Source organism: Dama dama, chromosome 2 (assembly GCF_033118175.1).
Source record: "Dama dama isolate Ldn47 chromosome 2, ASM3311817v1, whole genome shotgun sequence".
Lineage (NCBI taxonomy): Eukaryota > Metazoa > Chordata > Mammalia > Artiodactyla > Cervidae > Dama > Dama dama.
The window spans coordinates 7,929,313-7,951,218 of NC_083682.1; the positions used below are offsets into that span (position 1 = coordinate 7,929,313).

The 21,906-nt window shown below is 58.0% G+C and overlaps 1 protein-coding gene across 3 annotated transcripts; it reads left to right on the forward strand.

Moving 5' to 3' along the window:
- The first annotated feature begins 1,359 nt into the window (after window positions 1–1,359).
- On the forward strand, window positions 1,360–15,944 carry RASGRP2 (RAS guanyl releasing protein 2). 3 transcript variants are annotated; one of them, XM_061164441.1, is made up of 17 exons: window positions 1,360–1,470; window positions 3,307–3,448; window positions 4,078–4,180; window positions 4,708–4,770; window positions 5,099–5,230; window positions 5,819–5,969; window positions 6,143–6,316; window positions 6,477–6,593; window positions 8,098–8,379; window positions 9,326–9,403; window positions 9,603–9,725; window positions 10,058–10,173; window positions 13,464–13,605; window positions 13,872–13,908; window positions 14,426–14,602; window positions 15,499–15,563; window positions 15,730–15,944. In XM_061164441.1, the coding sequence occupies exons 2-16, from the start codon at window positions 3,376–3,378 to the stop codon at window positions 15,555–15,557; spliced, it is 1,827 nt and encodes a 608-aa protein (XP_061020424.1). In that variant the 5' UTR covers window positions 1,360–1,470; window positions 3,307–3,375; the 3' UTR covers window positions 15,558–15,563; window positions 15,730–15,944. The 3 variants fall into 3 exon arrangements, with proteins under 3 accessions (XP_061020424.1, XP_061020416.1, XP_061020433.1); XM_061164433.1 differs by lacking the exon at window positions 1,360–1,470 and adding an exon at window positions 1,656–2,219; XM_061164450.1 differs by lacking the exon at window positions 1,360–1,470 and having other exon boundaries at window positions 3,269–3,448; window positions 4,074–4,180.
- The last annotated feature ends 5,962 nt before the right edge of the window (window positions 15,945–21,906 follow it).

The window sequence follows — 21,906 nt, forward strand, 5'->3', positions numbered from 1 at the left end:
GGCGTCACCCTGCACGCCTCTCCTCCCAGTGCTGTGTCCATACTAGGTCAGCGGCCCGCGAGGCTGGCCGGGGGCGTGGCGTCCGCCCGGGTGGGGCCCACCCGGGACGGGAGCGGGGCCTTAGGCTGAGGCCTCCCGCACCGCCGAAGGAAGATCCACGCTGTCGGGGGCCGGGGCTCAAGAGGGGGAGGAGCCCTCGGGTGGTTGGCGCCTTCTTGACTCCGCCCTTAGCCCCGCCCCACTGCGGCGTTTAAGGGTCTCTAAGCAGGTGGCTACGCTAGGTCCAAAGTAAGGGGAGTGTTCGGGCGGGGGCCGTCTAGGCTGCGCCAACGTTGCCCCTCCTCACTTGGGGAAACTAAGGACCAGAAAGGGCCTGTTTCTAGGTCCCATATTACCAAGATTGAGTTGTGGGGGAGGTCCCGCCTCCCCAGCGCGGTAGCAGGGCGGGGCAAGTCTCAGAGATTTGTTTGGGGCCGGTGGTTTTACAGCGAGTGTTTGAACCTGAACGGCCGGAAATGGTTACCGGCTCCCCTCGGCCCGGCTTGTGGGGACCCCAACCGCCTGCGGCTACCCCTCCCATGTGCTTCTCTGGAGCCAGGCCTCCGGGCTCCAGTCTTCTAGCTGCAAGAACCCACCGTCGCTTGCAGCTGCCCCTTTTCATCTGGCCCCATGGGGAGCCAGGCTTCCGGAGCCCCAGTCCCTCCGGTGTGAACTGGAGCTCCCCCCAACATCCCCAGACCCCGAGGCCCCTTCTCCCGCTAGCCGCGTTTTCATTCTTCCCCACAAACACCTCTCAAATGCTCCCACCTTGTCCTAGCCCCTCCCCCAGGCTATCACAACGACCCGCTGCGCCCACGCCCCCATCTCTGCCAGGCCTCCCGCTGCCCGCAGGAAGACGCCCGGCCCCGGGCCGGGTGAGCCCCGTGGGAACGGTTTGTCTCGAAAACAGGAACCCGGGCCGGGGGCTGGGCGGGGCGCCCCTTCCCCACCGCAGTCCGCTTCCTGCCCCTCCCGGCTTCCTCTGCCCAACACCAGGCAGGGCGGAGGGCATGGGGGTGTCTGGGGTGGGGAGAGAGGACCCCTGGTTTAGTTTCCCCCTCCGCGTCCCGCGCGGCCTGACCTCCGCTCTCCCACCCTTGGCGCGGCTCGTGGCGCAGCCCCCCCGCGCCCGCGGCCCTGGCCTCCCGGGCGGCGCGGCAGGGGAGGGGTTAAGCTGCCGCAGGGACCGCCGCGTGCGGGGCGAGAGGGAGCCCCCGATGGGGGAGGCGCAGCCGGCGGTGCGGAGCCCGGCGCAGGGGCGGGGAGGAGAGAGGAGGGGGCGGCCGCGGCGCGGGGGCGGGGCGGCGGGGAGCCCGGCCGCTGCGCGGAGAGCGGGCGGGAGCCGCAGCCGCAGAGAGGTCGGCGGGCGGGAGCGCACGGAGGTGGCTCCTGCCGGGCCGGGTGCGGGCTCCTTGCCGCGGGGTCCCAAGTGTGAGTGAGCGAGCGCGGGCGGGGCGCGGGGCAGAGGAGGCCCGGCCCATAGGGGCCCCCCAGGGCGGCGCAGACGGGCTGGGGGCGGCGGGTGGGTTGGCCGGTGGGGAGTTTGTAGCCCGGGTCGGGGGTGGGAGGGACCTACCGAGAGATCCAAAGCCCCCTGGACAACGGCGGGAGGGGGCGGCGTCCGCGGCGCACCCGGGTCTTCCTAGCCACGTCTCAGCGGGACCTTCCTCGGCGAACCCCCCATTTGACAGATGAGAAAACCGAGGCTCTGAGAGGCCGAGTAACTCTCAAGGTCACATAGGGAGGAAGCGGCCGAGCCGGGCGGGATGCCTCTGGGTGGCTCCTAGGAAAAGTCTACTAGAGAACTCCATAGAGAAGCCCCCCTCCCCCGCTCCCCACTCCCTGCCCGGGGGAGTATTGTATGGGCAGGGGACCTTGTGTGGGCAAGGCTTTGCCAGTGTCCCGGGGCGAGGGCTGTCAGGTCGTTGGGGCCGCAGGGCCGGCCCTGGATCGCAGATGAAGGGGGCGGGGGTTGGAGTGGGCGTGTGTGCGCACCCACCGGGCGTGTGCATGTGTGGAAGAGTGTACATGCGTGTAGGTGCACTGTCTTGCGTGTGCGCACACGTGTGCGGATATCAGCGCTGCCGTGGCCTCGGAACTCCAGGCTGGTCTGGTCTAGTGAGCAGCACGGCCGGAAGCCAGCCCCTTCAACGGTTTTGCTTTCTGGGGTAGAGGACTGGGTATGTGTGCCCGCGGGTTCCTTCGTTCAGGTGTGCGGGGCTGTGGGGTGCCATTGGGTGAGTGAGAGGATGGGAGGTAATTGCCTGAGGCCCGGCTGTTTGGGAGCCTCAGGCATTCTTGCACTCCGATGTGGGTCCCTGGCCTGGGGTGTGGAGTGAGTGTGTCTCTGCCTGGGTGCGTAAATCCCCTCCAGTGACTAGAGTTGCTGGTGGAGTCCAACAGGGGCACTCCACCCTCCACGGCGGTAGCGCCCCCTTCTGGGCACCCCACTCTGCCCGAGTGTGGAAGGCCTGTGTGTGCCCCCACTTCGACTGTGCAGTACGAGGGGCCTGCGTCAGAGACTGGGGATGAAGAGGGCCTGCAGAACGGCTGAGCCGGGACCCTTGGGGCCTTCACGGAGGAGGTGGTTCGGGAGCGCGCAGTTCCCAGGCCCAAGCTTCCCGCTGACGCCTCCGGGCCGCAGGGGGCTCCCCCCCTCCGCCCCTCTTCCCCCACCCCCACCCCCCGCTCCCAGGAATGTTCCTCTCCACCCCAGCCCGCCTCCCCGAGGGCAGGCCCCTGGGGGCTGCCGCAGCCCCGCCTCCTCTTCCTGGGAGCCCGGGAGGGGGCGACGCGGGCAGGACGCCTGGGTTCCTCCCCCTTTCTCATCCCAGGGAGAAATTCCTCTGAGGTCCCCTCAGGCTCTGGGTTCCCAAAATAACCCTGCGGGGGAAGGGAGGCTGTTGAGGGAGGGAAGCGGGAGGGGGCGCAGAACTGAGCTGCGGGGTGCTGCAGGTGCCTCTGGGGAGAGGACGTGAGGAGAAGAGAGGGCCTACGGAGAGGGCGACTGGGACACCGACCATCCCTGGGGAGTCCCTCGGCCCTCCCGCGGCTCCCAGGGTGGGCCGGAAGCTTCTTGGCCAGTTCATTTCCCAACTGGTGGGTTGCACCATCCCGGGCCAGACCGTTTAACCCCGGGGCGTGGCCGCGGGGGAACGACTCCGCCCCTGCCCAGCAGGGGGCGTGCCCGCCCCGCCCCGTTTCTGCCCTCCTGGCCGCTCCGCTGGCCGGCGCCGACTCCGGCTCTGCCTCTCTCTCTCCGGACAGGGGTCCGGTCCGAGCCCCGTGGGAGGCTCCCGGAGCGCAGCTCGGCCGAGCCCACCCGTGCCGGCGGCCATGGCGGGCACCCTGGACCTGGACAAGGGCTGCACGGTGGAGGAGCTGCTCCGTGGTTGCATCGAAGCCTTTGGTGAGTGGCACGGGAGGACACACCCAGCCCGAGCCGGGACCCCTGCCTCCCTGGGCAGATCTCGGCCCTGGACCCACCCAGCCTGCATCCTGCAGCCTTTTTAGCGAAAATCTCCCCTTCATCGCAGGGTGGAGAGGTCCACATGCTGCAGAAAGAGAAAATGTTTCCCTTCCCTAGCATGCCGGCTTTGAAGGGAGGGATGGCGGGGTACCCGGACTCTCTAACAGGAGAATTATCTGTCTCCCCGGGGGATCCGGAGGCCCCCTCGCTATCTCGGTCTGGGAGCTGTTTCCGGCTGATGTGGTGGGGTGGTGAAGGGGTGCCCCTTCCCTAAGCACTCAGGAAATGACCTCTGGATTCTTAACCCCGGGGAACCCAGGCTTCTTCCGCCCCAGCTGGTTCCCCTCCGGACTCAGGCCTGACCCAGACTGCTCCTATCCCGCGGTTCCTCGGATCCTGCCTTTGTCCCCCTTCCACCCCACTTTTTCTTTATAATGCGCCTCCTGGTTTCGGAACCCTGGGAAAGCAGGAGGCGGCTGGGAGCCACATCCAGCAGGCTGCAGGGTAGGGACCTGTAGGGACCGCGGGACGAAGTGTCAACCCGCTTCTCTTTGGCCCCTCGGAGTTAGATGACTCCGGGAAGGTGCGGGACCCGCAGCTGGTGCGCATGTTCCTTATGATGCACCCCTGGTACATCCCTTCCTCTCAGCTGGCGGCCAAACTGCTCCACATATATCCTTCGCCGACTTTGCCAAGGGCCCTGCAGTCGGAGTCCGTAAACGAGCCCCACTGCCCAGTCCGGGCAGAGGATGGGCCTCCCTGCTAGACGTGGGCCGCCCCCACTTGATAGGATTCAGGATGGGCCCAGGCTTCTGCTGGGCCCAAGCCCCGCCCCTTCCCTCCCCTTAGAACGAAGACCTCGCCCCCCCTCTCCCTAACCTTGGCCTTGCTGTCTCTTCTACAGCCTAGGACCGGTCCCTACTCCCAGCCCAGGTCCCGCCTCTTGCTTCTCTTCCAGAACCCAGGTCCTGCTCCCAGCCTGACCCCCATTCTACCCAGGTGCCCTCCCAAAGCTCACAGCTCACCTCTGCCTTCGGCTCCTTTCCAGAGCTTGGGCCCTGCTCCACGCCAGACACCATCCCCCAGATTTCTTCTAGTACCAGGCCCTGCCCTCTGCCTCCCCGGGGAGCTCAGGTCCCATCCCCTGCCTCCTTTTCTAGAATAAGCCTCCATCCTTGTTTTCCTTAACTCTCCTTCACCTACCAACAATCCCGGAAGGACAACTCCAGCTCGCTGCAGGTGAAAACATGCCATCTGGTCAGGTGAGTCTTCCTCTTGGGGTTCTGGCCCCTCCTCTGCTCCCTTCCCTTAGGCTTCTGATTGGCCTGAAGGAGTAGAAATAGCATGTTCTGGGAGCTGGTCATGTGGGTTTGAACCTGGGCTCTGTCCATGGTGGGTGTGCTGCCACAGGCTTGCCCCTTCCTGGCTCTGCCCGGTCCCCATTTTCTGATCTGCCCAATGGGGTTGGGGAAGGAAAGAGCTGGGTGAGGGGGATCACAGTTTGAGGCCCTCTCCCCCTCTTTGGGGGAATGACCATCCTAGGGGAGGTGGGGGAAGGCCTGCCCCTGGGTGACTCTGAACCTCCACCAGGTACTGGATCTCAGCATTCCCAGCTGAGTTTGACTTGAATCCTGAGCTTGCTGAGCAGATCAAGGAGCTGAAGGCTCTGCTAGACCAAGAAGGGAATCGCCGACACAGCAGCCTCATCGACATCGAGAATGTGTGCGTGGGGTGGGGGGTGCTCGCAGGGCTGGGAGGGGCGCTCAGCATCCCACACCATTTGCGCTTAATAAACGTTCGTTGATTGCAGTGGTGTGAGGGTCGTGTTACTCTTGCTGAAAAACTTCGTGTGGCTCCTCCTATCTTCTTCAGAATGCCTCGGTTGGGGATTAAGGCCTTTCTTAGTCTCAGGCCAGCTTGGCATTCCCGCTGCATCTTCCACAGCCCCCCGCCCCGACCAGGCGCCTCCTCCTGCAGCCTTTGGGCCTCCGCACCCACGCCACGCTGTGTTGTGTTTGTTTCTGCGTCTGTCTCCCCCAGTAGACTCTGAGCTCCTCACGGGCAGGAACTGTGTCTGGCTCATCTCTGTAACCCCAGCACCTGGTGCCTGGCACAGAGTTAGGTCTTCCATAAATCTGTGTGGAGGGCATGGCAATGGGGGGAGATGGCAGGAGTTTTTTGCTCAGATGGGGGACATCGGTGTCCTGCCCAGTGTCTCGCCGTGAACTTGAGTGGCGTTGAGTGTGGGGCAATGAGGGGTGAGGCATCTCCGGCAAAGGACTCACTGCCCCTGTCCTGCCCACCCCCCAGCCCCACCTACAAGTGGAAGCGGCAGGTGACCCAGCGGAACCCCGTGGAACAGAAGAAGCGCAAGATGTCCCTGCTGTTTGACCACCTGGAGCCCCTGGAGCTGGCGGCACATCTCACCTATTTGGAATATCGCTCCTTCTGCAAGATCCTGGTGCGGGGGCTTTCAGTCAGGAGTCGGGTGTGGGCTGGGGAGGGGGTGTCAGGAGGGACGGGGTCGCAGGGCGGGATCTGGGGCCACAGGGTAACTACCAAAGGGCAGCTGGAGGGGGAGGAGCAGCCATCGGTGAGGGGGGGCCTTGGGTGCTGAAGCCCCTGCGCCCCCAGTTCCAGGACTATCACAGTTTCGTGACTCATGGCTGCACAGTGGACAACCCGGTCCTGGAGCGATTCATCTCCCTCTTCAACAGTGTCTCGCAGTGGGTGCAGCTGATGATTCTCAGCAAGCCCACAGCCCCGCAACGGGCAGTGGTCATCACACACTTCGTCCACGTGGCAGAGGTGTCCGCCCCTCCCCCACCCCCAACTCCCCCAGTCGCCCCTGTTGGGCCGAGTCCCTCCTTTCCCCTAACCCACTGCCAGATCTTCTCCAGAAAAGCTGGGCCAAATTCTGGGCCCTCTCAGTGACTCACTGCCTCCTCTCTCCCCATTTATCCCTCAGAAACTCCTGCAGCTGCAGAATTTCAACACGCTGATGGCAGTGGTTGGGGGCCTGAGCCACAGCTCCATCTCCCGCCTCAAGGAGACCCACAGCCACGTGAGCCCGGAGACCATCAAGGTGCCTGAGACCCGGGGATCAGGGGAACAGCCTTCCTAGGGATGGCCTCGTGAGAACTACCAGCCCAGCTGGGGACTGGTCACTCCCTCTTCATCTGATAAATGAGGTCAAACTGAGGCTGGGGGTTCAACCCTTTCCCAGGCTGCACAATGAAAGATGGCAGAGAGGGGTCTCACGGGTGTGCCGAACTTCAAAGCTCATGCTTTTCTCTTCTCCTGCTTATTTTATTTTATTGGCCATGCTGTGCAGCAAGTGGGATCTTACTTCCCTGACCAAGGATTGATCCTGTGCCCCCTGAAGTGGAAGCCTGGAGTCTTAATCACTGGACCACTTGGGAAGCTCCTATTTCATTTAAAAAAATACATATCTGGTGCCATGCATATAGACAAGTCTATAAAACACATGTATGGATTCCTCTCCAGGGGATCTTCCCAACCCGGGGATCAAAGTTGAGCCACAAGGGGAACCCAAGACTACTGAAGTGGGTAGCCTATCCCTTCTCCAGGGGATCTTCCCGATCCAGGAATCAAACTGGGGTTTCCTGCATTGCAGGCAGATTCTTTACCAACTGAGCTATCAGGGAAGCCCTCACAGTTTAAAAAAACTAGAAAGAAGACAGGTCAGAAAAAAAAAAAAAAGAAGACAGGTCAAGAAGTAGAACATTGCCAGCTCCTGAAACTCCCAGCCCTTAGAGGTAACCTCCCTCCTCATCAGAGGTAACCAGCGTCATGACCTTCCTAAGGATGATGACCTCCTTTTCTTTTAAAAAATATTTACTTATTTATTTATTTTGGTGACACAGCACGGCCTGTGGGGTCTTAGTTCCCCAACTCGTGCTCCCTGCAGTGGAAGGGCAAAGTCATAACCACTGGACCACCAGGGAATTCCCAACTTTCCTTTTCTTGATGGCTTTACCACCTGTATATGCATCTCAAAACCATGTGGGTATTTTGTTGTCTGTTTTTGAGCTTCTTATAAATGAAATCATGTTGTGTGTGTTATTTTATTTCTTGCTTCTTTCATTCTTACATTCTGCTTTGCACAGCAATTATTCATTTGTTTCCATTGCTGTATAATATTTTTGTCCACTCGATTTGTGTATCTCCTCTACTGTTGAACATTTGAGGTCTTTCCAGTTTGGGCTGTTAGGGATGACACCGCTAAGTACACTCTTGGAAATCTTTCTCCTGCGCTGCTCTGCCTCTGTGAGCCTCAGTTTCTTCTATTAAATGTTGATAATCTGTGCCCAGGACTGCTGGGGAGGTGTGTTATTTGGTAGTGGGCACCCCTTTGGACTCATGACCTATGAATTTGGATTGCCAAGGGCTAGGGGAGTCAGCCTTGGGGGACAGGAGGGAGGCTTTTGACCTTTCACCCATCCCTGACTCTGACTGCTTAGGCTCTCCCACGTTTCCAGGGCTGGGCAGGGAGAGGAGAGCCTGTGATATGCTCTGTGTATGTGATGTGTGTGTGTGTATGTGACTCTCTGCCCTTTGCCCTCCAGCTCTGGGAAGGTCTGACAGAACTGGTGACAGCCACTGGCAACTACAGCAACTACCGGCGCCGGCTGGCGGCCTGCGTGGGTTTCCGCTTCCCCATCCTGGGTGTTCACCTCAAGGACCTGGTGGCCCTGCAGCTGGCATTGCCGGACTGGCTGGACCCCGCCCGGACCCGACTCAACGGGGCCAAGATGAAGCAGCTCTTCAGTATCCTGGAGGAGCTAGCCATGGTGACCAGCGTCCGGCCCCCGGTGCAAGCCAACCCTGACCTGCTGAGCCTGCTGACGGTGAGGGGCCGGGCCCCTGGTCCTGCGGGCTTGGCCTTGGGTTATCACTTCTGGTCGAGGAGCCGAGACCCAGCCTGGGCCCCTGGGTTGGGGTGACCTTGGAGTGGGGTTCCAAGCTCTGGATGGGGTTGTGGACCCCTGAGGCTGGCATGAGGGCTTGAGGCTGGGTCTGAGCCCTGGGTTGAGTTCCTAGCGGTGGGTTATGTTCAAGGTTTGGGGTTAAACTCTGGATTCTGGGTAGAGGGGTGGCTTTTATTTTATTTTGTTTTTACTTTTCGGCTGCCCCACACATCTTGCGGGATCTTAGTTCCCTGCCCAGCGATTGAACCCTCACTCTCAGCAGAGAAAATGTGGAGTCTTAACCACTGGACCACCAGGGAATTCTGCAGGGGTGGCTCTTAAACATGGCCCTGAGCTCTGAAGTTCTAAGCTTGGTGTTAGACTTGAGCTCTGGAGTAGGAGCTGGGTTCTAGTCCACATCTGGACTGGGTTCTAATCATTGGGCTGGAGCTTAGGTTTGACGGTTTGGTATGAAGCCTTAACCTATTTCTAGGCTCTGGGCTGGACTGGGGAATTGAAATCTGAGCTGGAATCTGGTTGCTGGGTTGGGTGCTGTGTTGGGAGCGGGGATTTCAGAGCTCTCTGCTGGGTTGTGACCTGAATTCCTGGCTGAGAATTTAGCAGCAAGTTGTCTTCAAGGCCTGGGGCCAAGCTCTGGGTTCTGGGCTGTGTGCTGGGCTGGTGTGTGGTTGCTGGGGTGTGTTCTAGGCTGGCCTTGGTCCTCAGTCTAGCTTCTGGGCCAGACTTGGGGCTGGGCTGTGACCCTCAGGTAGACCTGGGGGTCTGGGTTCTGGGCGTTGGGCTCCTGAGGGCAGCACAGACAGTGGGTGTGATCAGACTGGTGTGTCCCAGGTGTCTTTGAATTAGTCTTTTCTTCCCCCCCCAGGTGTCTTTGGATCAATATCAGACGGAGGATGAGCTCTATCAGCTGTCCCTGCAGCGGGAACCGCGCTCCAAGTCCTCGGTGAGGGCAGGAGCCACTGCCTACCCGCTTAGCCCATTCTCTTCCTCCCTCACCTTGGCCCTCCCAGGCTTAGAGGCTACCTCACCCATCCTGCTTGTTGGGCAGGCTTCCTTGTCCCCAGAGCTTGGCCCCGCTCTCCTCCACTGGGCCCTGGGCTCCCTCACCTCTGGCCTTCACTCAGCTTTGACCATTTCCACAGCCAACCAGTCCCACCACCTGCACACCGCCTCCCCGGCCCCCGGTGCTGGAGGAGTGGACCTCAGCTGCCAAACCCAAGCTGGATCAGGCGATCATGGTGGAGCACATTGAGAAGATGGTGGAGGTGAGACTCTGTGGCCACAAGCTCTGTAGCCTGTGGGGCAGGGGGGACAGGTCCGTAGTGGTCAGTCAAGGCTGGTTTGACCAGGGCACTGCCCTGGGAGCCACCAACAGTGCTGGGTTCAAGGGCCAATGCTCGGTCGACAGAAGGCATGGGATGCAGTTGATGGGTGGCCTTGGGACCGGGGTATGGAGAAGGGAGGTGGTGGGGGAGAAAGACAGCTGCCCGCCTCTTAGATGCCGAGGCTTCCTAACTCGGACTGGGAGTGTGGGCAGGATGGGGCCAAGGCCCCCTTTACCCTCCCCGCCCCCCACATGTCCCTCTGTGTACTTCAGTCTGTGTTCCGGAACTTTGACGTCGATGGGGACGGCCACATCTCACAGGAGGAGTTCCAGATCATCCGTGGGAATTTCCCTTATCTCAGCGCCTTTGGGGACCTCGACCAGAACCAGTGAGAGGCCTGGGGGCAGGGGCAGAGGGAAGGCAGGTTCATTTCCCCTTGGGTTTTAGCTTCCTCCTGAGAAGGATGAGGCCATTGAACCAGATGATCTTGGCAGGGGAAGCCACCCATGTGGGGAGGGGCTCTTATTTTCTGGGAGGCTGCCAGCTACGGAGGCTCAGGGTTACCTCGCTTATTCAGACCGATGAGCCAGAGGGTGGGGGGCATCTCCACCTGAATCTTGCAAGGACTGTGGCCTCCTGGGGACTCTTGCTACATAAATGCCACTTTATTTGTGGGGCTCACAACCGAGAAAATGTGTGGGCAAGCTGAACTGGGTAGCATGTCTTAATGAATAGATAAGAAAGGCCTGTAACTCGCGGCACCCACTTGCTTATCACCAATTCATATGCCGACAATTTGGACAAACAGCTGGTTCTCTGAAGTAGGTTATACATGTCCCCCTGAACCGTGTTCACACCCCTGTTTTGCTGAGCAGACAAAATTCCAATCAAAATTTATAGTCCATCCCAAGTTGACTTTTTAATGTTATCCAGATTTCAAAAAGCTGTGCTTTTTTTCATATTATAAAAACCCACTGTTAAAAAAATCCAGGTAATAAAATAGATTTATAGTGAATGAAGTGTATAAGATAAGAAGCGAAAATTCCCTTCCTCCTTTCCCACTTAAGAGGTTGTCAGTAGTAACTACAACATTAGCAACATTACTGGTGTGGCAATGCCTGTATCTTTCCAATCTTTTCCATGGATGGTGCAAATTGATAAGAGAATTTGTTTGTTTGTGTCTGTTTCACAGGCAAACCAGATTATGGTATAAATCTAGTTCTACCAGTAGCATGCATTATAGTTAAGTTGTTTCTTCTCCTAGAGTTGAGAACAATAGTTGAAGACAGTTTTCTCTGAGTTGAAAACAATTCCCTATCGCCTCCCTGGGTCGGGTAGATTTTTTTCCAGGCCACACTTTTTAGGGTGGGTGCAGCCCTTGCTTCCCTGCAAGGTGACTCAGAATTTGCCTGCAATGCAGGAGACCTGGATTCTATCCCTGGGTTGGGAAGATCCCCTGGAGGAGGGCATGGCAACCTACTGCAGTATTCTTGCCTGGAAAAGCCCCATGGACAGAGAAACCTGGTGGGCTCACAGTCTACGGGGTCACAAAGAGTCAGACACGACTGAGTGATTAAGCACAGCACAGCCCTTGGAGACGTTCAAGACCCTAGCTTCATGCAGGCATCTCAGCCTTAACTCCCCATCTCCTGCAGGTCCCAGGCAGGTATCAAAACCCAGCACCTGGCTCCTGGGGCAGCTGTACCATCAGGTCCCAACTCACTGCCTCAATTTGAAGATCTCTGTTTCTGGAACTTGGGAGTTTCCATTTCTTGCAAATTCACCTGTGCATTTAAAACAATTTTTGATATATTTAAACCAGCATCTAGGTTTTTGTAGCAGTAGGGTTCTCAGGGCTTTTTTGTTTGTTTGTTTTTGTTTTAAAATCACTGTCTTGACAGAATCGCACACTTTGTGTTTTTTCTTTTTTACTTTTGTTTTCCACTTAAACCCTCATCATGGACATCTTTCCAGGCCGATTCAGGCAGGACTACCTCATTCTTTAGAACAGCTGCAGAGCATCACGCTGGGTGGCGGGGCCGTCATCTGCCTCCCCATTCTCCTGCTGATGGACATGTAGACTGTTCCCAGTTTTTCGCTATTAATATCCGCTATGCTGCTGTGAACATTGTACTGATGCACTCGGGCCACTATTTCTGTAGGAGAAATTCCTAGAAGTGGGATAATTGGATCAAAAGATATGCACATTCTAAATTAGGAGAGAGACTGCCAAAGTGACCTCAGGCAAGGTTGTGCCAGCTTGCACCCCCATCAGCAGTGAACAAGAGCCCATTTCTCAGCTTCCTTGCCAACAGTGGATGCTATAATAAGCTTTATAATTTTGCCAGTCTAATTGGCAAATGGTGTCTTGGTTATATTTGCATTTCTTTAATATTAGTGGGGGTAGGATATCTTCCTATGTTTATTGGCCACTTCTATTTCTTCTGTTAATTGCCTGTTCATGTTCTTTGTCCATTATTCCACTGGGTTTGTGAGTCTTTCTCATTGATTTCTCTGTTAATGGATATTAACCCTTGGTGTTGAATATGTTTGCAAAATATTTTTTCGCAGTCTGTCATTTATGTTGTCCTTTTCCATATAAAATTTTTAAAAAATGTGTGCTCAATATGTCAGTCTTTTCCTTTATGGCTTCTCGGATTTGTGTTATGTGTAGAAGGGCTATTATCCCCTCCAGATGACAAAATTCTTCTCTTAGACCTGTTCAGATACTTTGAGAATTTTATTTTTTTACATTAATGTCTTCAGTTTAGCGGGAATTTAGTTTTCATGCACAGTATGAGACAGGAGCCTAAGTTTATATTTTTGAGATGGTCAGTTGTCCCAACGTGCCATTGATTTGAAGAACCACCTGGACCACCCAAATACTAATAGGCAGGAGTTTCTGATAAAGGCCACCTCTGACGGAAATAGCTCCCAGTGGCCCGGCACCTATTAGCCTTTACAGACACTGTTGTCAATGCTTCGTGTGCCATCTCATTCAACTCTTAACCCAAACCCCTCTGAGATGCAGGAACTATCATCATCCCCATTTATTGAAGAGGAAATCGAGGCACGGGGAAGAAGTCACACAGAGAAATAGAGCCCAAATTAGAACTGAGTTCTATCTCCAGAGCACAGTGCTCACTCTTTCCCTAAAATACCTGAATAGATGAAAAGAGGGCTCTGTGGGAAACCCCGGATTACCTGTCTGGCAGGATTCTGCAGGAGTGAGACAGGTGCAGCTTTTTCCAATCTTACCTGGTCCCCAAACTCATCAGAGAGCTCCTGACTCTCAGGAATCCCAACCGGTGTTCCATAGAGCTCACTTTGGGAAACAGAAGCTGATAAGCCCACGGGAAAGTGCAGAGCAATTTTAGTTTACTCACCAGCTCTGTGAAGTGGGTAGGCAGGAATTATGATCCCCATTTTCCCAGCGAGGAAACCCAGGGCAAGTGACTTGCCCAAGACCACACAACTAGTTAGAAGCTGCTGCTACATCTGCTGGACTCCAAGTCTGGTGCTCTTTCTCTTTCCCGCACGGAAGGTCAAAAGTCAGGAGTCCCGTGATGACCTTTAATTTGGTAGGGCTTTTCCCAGTAGGCTGGGTTAAGCGGGTGGTGGGTGGTCCCAGGGAGGCCCCCCGGAGCTGAGGCCCTCCCCCCGACTTCCCCCGGACAGGGACGGCTGCATCAGCAAGGAGGAGATGGTCTCCTACTTTCTGCGCTCCAGCTCTATGCTGGGCGGCCGCATGGGCTTCGTACACAACTTCCACGAGAGCAACTCCTTGCGCCCGGTCGCCTGCCGCCACTGCAAGGCCCTGGTGAGCCCCCGCCCAAGCCACACCGCAACAGCACCGGCCGGGTTCTATTCCCGCCCCGCCCTCCCTCCTGGCCCCGCCCCCCTGCCGGAGCCTTCTCAGTCGAGGCTAGCCTTAATTCCACCTGCCTCTCCTCTTGCTGGTCTGAACCAAACCCTGAGGGGCCTAAGACTCCAGAAAGGGTCAGTTCCAGTCCCTGTCCATAGAATGGAAGAAGAGTCATGCCCTCTAAACCGCTCCTCCTACCACACCCCCCTCCTCTATTTCAGATCCTGGGCATCTACAAGCAGGGTCTCAAATGCCGAGGTGAGATGGAGTTGCAGGGCTGCTGGGCTGTTTTGGGGGAAAGAATTACTATCTGGATGGAGAGTCTTATTTTGGTAGGGCAATTGTCAAGGAGTAAAGTACCTTAGGGCCAGAGAGGCATGCTGATTGAGGTGAAGGGGGTAGCCTTTAACTTGGTTTTGACTGGGACTTCCCTGGTGGTCCAGGGGTTAAGGCTCTGCTTCCACTGAAGGGGGTGCAGGTTCCATCCCTGATCATGGAAGTAAGATCTCACATGCCTTGCCGCATGGCCAACAAACAAACAAAAAACATACCCCAGGGTTTTTATTTTAGTGAGGCAGCTGCCCAGAAATCGGGAGTTTTGGAGAGGGCACAGACCGGCAAGTAGGAAGAAGAAAGCGTTTGGAAAGAAAGCTCTTGTTTTGGTGGGGCAGCTGCTTAGGAGCAAAGGGACCTGGGGAGAAGTGCAGGCCTGCAGAATGGGATGAGGGGTGGTCTGACCAGTGGATCTGGCTGGGCTGCCCATCTGCCTCCCCAGCCTGTGGTGTGAGCTGCCACAAGCAGTGCAAGGATCGCCTGTCAGTCGAGTGCCGGCGCCGGGCCCAGAGTATGAGTCTGGAGGGGTCTGCGCCCTCTCCCTCACCCACACATACCCACCATCGCGCCTTCAGCTTCTCCCTGCCCCGCCCTGGCAGACGGGGCTCCCGGCCTCCAGGTAAGAGGGGTCCCTTTCTGTACTGGCCTGTGGAGGGAGGGAGAGAGGGAGGCAGGTCCATGGTGGCAAAGTATGGAAACTTTTCCAGGATGGAAGTCATTGCAGCGTTTGTAATTGTTTTATTTGGGGGGTGGGGGAGGGAGGTGATAGAGGAGGGCTGGACAGATAAGGGTGCCAGGAGGTAACCAAGGAGCCCTCAATACTTTGAGGCTGATGAGGACAGAGACTCATAAATAAAAACAGAGTAAAAGCAAAAGAGACTTCAAGATTCCATTTACACCCTTATTTGTTAGGGGGATTGACAATGGGCTTGGAGAAGGAATTTTTTAAACCACTTGCCTGTATTTCCCTTTTTGGCTGTTTTGGAGGCTATTCTGAGAAAAGTCCATTGCCCCCAAATCTCCCAGCAGCTCTCTTAGAGTCATTGGTGGTTATAGGTCAGTTTTCTGAATGACAGTTCCTCAAATGGTTATTTTGCTGAGAACACTCTGAACAACCATGTTAAACTGGGATGTAAGGCAGTTGACTACAACTGTTCAAATTGGCATAAGTCTTCAAAAATAGAGGCAGGCACAGGGCATAAGTTCTCAAAAATAGAAAAGATAAAACCATTTGCTTCAAGCCTTCCAGAAGTGCTGGGGTCTAGAATGTGAGACACACACAAAATTGATGTTTAAGCAAACTGCACCGATAAATCTGTGGCTGCGAAAAAGCTGTGGCAAACTGAAAACTTAGAAAAAGAGCCTCAAAAATTGGGGTTGTTTAGTCATTCAGTGAATTGATTTCCGGTGGATGGTTCTGCTTCTGGATTGGGTCAGGGTGCCTTCGATGAGGGGGGCAGGACTGCTCAGGGCACAGGGGCCCAGGAGTTGGTCCTGCAACCCCCCTCCCTGCAGAGATCCGAGAGGAGGAGGTTCAGACAGTGGAGGACGGCGTGTTTGACATCCACTTGTAATTGATGGTAAGTCCCCCTGTACCCTGCCCAGAGCCTCCCTACTCAGGGCTAGGGCAATGTGCGGGGGAAGAGGGGGTGGGTGCTCTGTCCAAATGACCCAGGCTAGGCAGACTCCAACATTTTTGGGGGGCGAGGAGGCTCTTCCTTACAACCTCTGCTTTTCTCTTCCCAGCTGTGACTGGATCAAGCACTCATGCCTGCCTTGGAGAAAAGACTTGGACCAGAGCAGGGAGCCTGGGGTGCTGAGGCAGCAGGCTGGGGCTGGGGGGAGGGGCATGAGGGTAGCATGTGGCTGAGGGCAGGGCCAGGACTGGTGTCCCTAAGATTGTACAGACTCTTGTGAATATTTGTATTTTCCAGATGGAATAAAAAGGCCCGTGTAATTAACCTGGACCATCAGCGCCTAGAATCCTCATGGGGGATAGGGGTCTGTAAATCATGGGGACTAGAACTGTGGAGTCTAAAACCCTGTAGTCAGAGAATCTTGGGACATCTGGAATCTCATGTGCTGGAATCTTGGGGGGACTAGAATTCTGGGGGATAGAGCCTTAGAACCAGGAAACCTCAGAACAGGGAGTTTGGGGAGGGTCTAGAATCTCAAGGAGTCCAGAATTTTGGTGGGATAAGACTTGAAAGTAGAATTGCTGAGCCTGGTAGTCATGTAGAGCCATAGCCTTCAGTCTGAAGCTGAAAGTCCCTTGCGTGACAGGTGGCATTGCTTGAATACTTCCAGCAATGGGGAGCTCACTACAGAGAATCATGTGAGGGCTAGGGCCACCCAGAGTGCTGGCTGTGAGGGAAGGGGGCAGGTGGGGCTGCACTCCTTGGGCTTGCACCCTCCTGGCCTGGTGCTGCCGGCCGGAAGGACAGTGACTTCCAGAGGAAATGCATATTGATCCTGCTCTGAGCCTCTGGCTGTCTCTCCTAACACAGCTCTTCCCTCCTGAGTCTGCAGCATGATGGAGGTTTGGCGGGGGGGGGGGGGGGGGGGGGGGGTCACCTCTGCCTGAGGAAGGCTAAGGCCACTTCGAAGGCTGGTCTGGGTGAGAAGGCGGGGCTGGGGGGTCTTCCAAAGGTCCTGAAGCTGGGTCAGGCTGCCCCTGGGGTCAGGAGACTCTAGACAGCCATCTGAGAGTGGGGGCTACCTCCCCCGGCCCCCTGCCCCAAGCTGAGGCTTGTCCTACAGCAACTGCAGGGTGTCCTGGGGGTGGAGGCACCTAGCTGCCACGGGCAACATCTGAGGACCTGCCAATGGCCTCAACACCTCTCTCAAAGTTCCTTGATCCCAAGCCCATCTTTGCCTTTGAGACCACACACCCCTGGCCTGTTCCTCACCTGGGGTACCTCCTCCCACCCTGTTACTTCTCAGCTGCAGCTTGGCCACCTGTTGGGTATTCCCACCCCCCACCCCCCACTGCCCCTCCTTTCGTCCTCAGCCCCCTCCCGCCCTTCCCCCTCTCGAGGCTGTAATATCCGTTTCACGATTTGGGGGCTGAGTTGCTATAACAACAGACGGCGATTGTGCTGTGAAGAGCAGCTCGCTCCCTGCGCAGCCTCCCGCGCTGCCTCCATCCTGCAGCCTGGTCGGCGCCCCTCCCTGCTGCCCCCCAGCCCCAGCCAGCCTCTCCCTGGTGTGTGTGTGTGCATACGGGTGCCCAGGTTGGCTCCAGCCAGGAGAGTGTGACACGCGACTGCCTTTTCTTGGTTGTCCATGTGAATTTGGCGGACGAGCCTCCCATTGTGTGCGTGTGTGCATGTGTGTGCACGGGCACGCACGCTGTGTTTGCTGCATTCCCCTCCACCGTGTGTCCTCACTGGACTGCGCGTGGGAGAAGGGCCACATTGAGTGGGTGCCTACTGGGGGGAGGTGTCTGGATGCAGTGGGCCCCAACTATATCCGGCAGTCTGAGCCTTGGACCTAGGTGGGGAGAGACATCATTGTAGCTGGGGGAGGGGCAGGGAGGTACAGCAGCTGCCAGGTGACCTTTCCTGCCCTTGGTGGGGAAAGGTGGCCCAGGGAGCTGGGGGGAGGGTGACCAGAGACAAGTGCTCACTCTTCCATCTCGCCCCACCCCTGCACACACCCATCCATAAGGGTTTGAGGGAGAGTCTTTGTGAGTCACTTCCCCCGTCTGCCCACGTATGCCCTGGTGCCCCATGGCACAAGTCTATGTGTGTGCCATGTGTGGGGTGTGTGTGTGTGTGTGTGTGTGTGTAGGCTGCAGGGAAAGGGGCAATGAGGGATGGGCAGGGCAGTGGGTTCTGGGGTCACAGAGGCCATTTCACATCCACTGGCCCTGACTCAGCTGTTCCCATTCTCTGGCTCAGCTAGTGGACTTGGTGGAGGCCATCCTGAGGGTCTGTCCAAGGTCAGAGGGGGCCCCCCCAAGTCTGGAACCTGGCTCAGGGATCTCTCTTTCCAAGCCCTGGGGCCCTATGGCCTGGGTCCCCCCTCTCATCCCCTCACAAGCTGGGGAGAGAGCTCTCTTGGGGGAGTGTGGGTCCCCATACATCTACCCCATTGACCACTCTGTGCAAAGTGCCTCAGGGGCCAGGATGACCTCGCGGGAAGGTCCTCTGTGTACACCTGTTCCCCTAGGCATGCACTTGCCCCAGGCTCCTATGTGCACAAGTTTGTGTGTGTTCTTGAGCAAGCATGTGTTTCCTGTGGGTGTTGTACCATGGGGGGGGTGCATTTCGGTAGCTGTCCCTGTGTATCCCTTTGGGGATGTCTATACACACATGGATAGGTGTGCATGGCCACGAGTACGCCTCTGAGTGCCTGTGCTTGCATTAGTGGTCGAATGTGAGTGTTCTCGCATGTAGCCTCTGGCTAAGGAAGTGCCACCTAGCACTGGCTGTGCAGATCACAGACCCTGCAACAGAAATCAGGGTCAGGGAGTGAGTTGGCAGAATGGTCATTCACACACACACACACACACACACGCTCTGCCTCATTCAGAAACCCAGTGTCCAACTTTGTGATACACATGTTGGGTGCCAGGGTCCACCTTGGGTTGGCTGAGTGAATGAGGGGTCCCCTTTCTTCCACATTCATACCCATACAGTGATGCTGACGCTCTCACGGGGAAAACCTTCACTCCAGCACCACATTCACTCTGAAACTTCTGGTTTCAGAGTTCTGGTTGAAGGGAGCTGCTGCCAGCTTCCCTTCAGTGTTCCAGACTGTGTGCATCCACGGCCCTGCCCCTCAACCTGCTGCTAGTCCAGAGCTCCAGGCAGGACTGGGAATCAGGCTTCAAATTCTGGGATTCCCATGAGGCAGGGCTGGGAAACCCCAAGCCCCTAGATCTACCCCGACCCCATCTCTGCCTTTCCCTCCCCCACCGCGCCTCTGTCCCTTTCCCAGGAAAAACCTTCCCTCCTCACTTCTAGGGGCAGCCAGGGGGCCCTTGGGCAGTAAGAGGCAGAAGCCAAGCAAGGGCTGGGAAAGGCACCTTACAGGCGCGGGCGGGGTCCTGCTTCCCTAGACTCCGGGCAACCCGGGCCCGACGCTAGGCGTGGCCAGCAGAGGGCGCTGCGGCCCGGGCCCCGCGAAGGTCCTGCTCCCTCGGTGCCCGAAGTCTGGGCCCACGGCTTCCCCTTCGGCTCGCCCCAGCCCCGGGCGCTGCCACGCGGTCCGGCCGGCTGGGGGGTGCGGGACCCCAGGGCAAGAGGCTAGGGCGACTGGGTTTCTGGAAAAGTCATTGGGGCTGGTTTCGGATGTCTGCTCGGTTTCGGGGCCCAGGCGCCAGGGCTAAGGACCTCGAGAAGCGGGAAAGAACTCGGATGCCCTGAGACTGGAACGCCTGGGTCCCTCGCGGGGGAAGGAGGTGGGCCTGTGGAGCAGCGGCGGGCACCGGCGGCCTCTGCGCCTTCGCATTGGCTGAGCCGCTCGTCTGTTAGCGCGGCATGATCCAATGCGCGCGCCCGGGGGGCGGGCACTGGTGCTGATGCTGCCGTCAGTCGGTGTTGCAGGGATGCGGCGGCGGGAGCAGCCGCCCTGACTCGCGGAGCGTCCTCCTCTGAGCGGCACCGCGGCGGGGCGGGTGGACCGGCAGGCGGGCGGGGACGTGGCGGGGAGCGAGAGAGGCGCGAGGCGGCCGACGCTGCTGGCCCTGGTTCTGCCAACCGCCGGAGACGGGGCGGCCCCGGGGTTCTGATCCCCACCCTCCTCCTGGCGCCCCCAGAACCAGGTACGGGGTGGGGGGGGGGGGGGCTGCGGCGGAGACGGGCGGGGGGCGGGAGCCGATCGGGGAGAGGGGAACGATTGGAGGGGCGGGGGAGGCAGGGAGGATGGATTGGGGGGCGGGGGCGCTACCGCGCTGAGAGGGCTGGCTGGGTGACAGCGAGGCGGCTAAGCGGCTGGGGGGGTTGGGGATAGGAGGCTCCCTGTAGAAGGGGCACTGGCCCCGAGCTGGGGTGAATGGAGAGGGGTGGGAGGGATGGTCACTGAAGAAGGAATGGGGCGAGAAGGAGGTGCATCCGGAGGGCTTGTGAGGGAGGCTCTGAAGGGGGGGTCCCCAGCCTATGCTCTAGCCCCAAGGGCTGGAAGCAGTGCTCGTCCAGAGGGAATGGGGAGCTGTTGTGCTCTGAAGGGTCTGCAGGGGAGAGATCAGCGAGGAACTGGGCTTTCTGGGGAAAAGAGAGGGGGCTGGAGAGGGGAAAGGAGAGAAGTGGAAAGACAGGGAGCACAGGGCCAGGTCAAGAGCTCCATACTGGGGGGCACCACGGAGGACCAGGCTTTCCTGGGGGATGGGAGCCAAGGGGAGAGGAGGTTATTGCGAGGCACCAGAGGGGAAGGGGCCAAGGTGCTCCAGGCAGAGATGGGTATGTGCTAGTGGAGAGCCGGGAAAGATGGGGGGCCTGAGGGATAGGAGCGGAAGCTTGCGGGGGAAGGTTGGGGGTGATGAGAGAGGGAGACTGGGAAATCAGTAGGAGGGGGCTGTGCTGGGGTGGGAACGCGCTGGGGGCGGCGAAAGGGTTATGGGCAGAGAGTGCTGCAGGGAGAGGAAGCTGCAGGGCCCTGGGCTTGCTCCCCACCCCCAAAGAGGAGGGGACCATTCCTCACGTCCCAGCCTTCTCCCCAGTCAAGGAGCCATCTCTCTGCCCTGGGTTCTTTGGGCTGGGGTTTGAACCCTTGAAGCCTTGATGGGCCCTTGGAGGCTAAACTGGCTTTGGGGGGCTGTTGTCTTCTCTACTCTCCACCCCCACCTGAGTCCTGGGTGAAGGAATTCGGTGCCTCCTTGAACCAGCAAGGGCTGGGAGGGGACTCTTCATTGGTGCCTGGAGGTGAAGGGGGAAGCTGTCCAGACCTGGAGTGATGAAATCCGTCTTAGGGTGTGGGTCTCAGGTCTCCAGTCCTCTTGACTGCCTCGAGGCTTCCAAACACTTCTGGCTTTTTCTGTGCTGGGGGGTGGGGTCATTCATTTCTGCCCCTCCCTCTTGTCCACCTTGCCAGTGTCTAGGTATTCCTTTCGGGGCAGGGTAGACTCCTGGGCCTTGCATTCTCTATCTTCTGCCAGAGAAGTAGAAAGAGAGGAGGAGAGAGGAAGAAAGAGAGGAGGGAGGTCGGCTGATCTGTTCACCGTAAGGCCATCTGTTTTGTGGGGCTTTGGCCACTCAGGTCCCTAACTCCTCCTGCCTCCAGGAATGCTGGAATCCGAGGCTGGGCTGGATCTTTCTAGGGGCCGGGGAAGAAGTGTCTGGCTGGAGAGGTTCCTTCATTCCTGCTAGAGGAGGTGTTCTCAGATCCATTGTGGCCTCCGATCCACAGGGGTGGGCAGGACTGACTGGCAGGCAGAGGCCAGGCGGGCGGTCACAGCATGGCTGGGGAGTTCTCTCTGGGAGCCCGGGCCTCTGCTGGCTTCTCAACCTGGGCTGAGTCTGCACTCTGGGTTCCTGAGAGGAGGGGGCTGGGTTCTAGAGGGGATAGCGGGGATCTCTTTCCCCTCCAGGCCCCCAGTCTCTATCCAGCTACCCGCTCCTGCCCGCCCTTGCCAGTGACACAGACAGCTTGACACGGATACGTATGCTTGGTGACACCCACCCAGACACACACCTACACAGGCACACACACCTGCGTACACAATACGCCTCCTAGCAGCACACCGCCTACACTCCCCGCCCAGAGAGACAGCCACCTCGCTGCCTGCCTCAGAGACCTCCCCCGGGTGCCCTGCTCTCCTGTGACACCCTCGGGGCCCCCACGAGCCCCCAGAGCCCCAGGGCCACGCTGTCAGCTCTCACCCTCGGATGCACGCAGCCCCCGCTCCATCCAACCAGGCACCACCTCAGATTCGTAGAGCCATCTCAGACACACCTGTAGTCTCCCGACAGACCTTCACTC

Coding starts and splice junctions, on each gene's coding strand:
- RASGRP2 (XM_061164441.1), top strand. CDS start 3,376: ATGGCGGGCACCCTGGACCTGGACAAGGGCTGCACGGTGGAGGAGCTG. Junction 6,317..6,476: donor ACTTCGTCCACGTGGCAGAG/GTGTCCGCCCCT, acceptor TTTATCCCTCAG/AAACTCCTGCAGCTGCAGAA. Junction 10,174..13,463: donor GGGGACCTCGACCAGAACCA/GTGAGAGGCCTG, acceptor TCCCCCGGACAG/GGACGGCTGCATCAGCAAGG.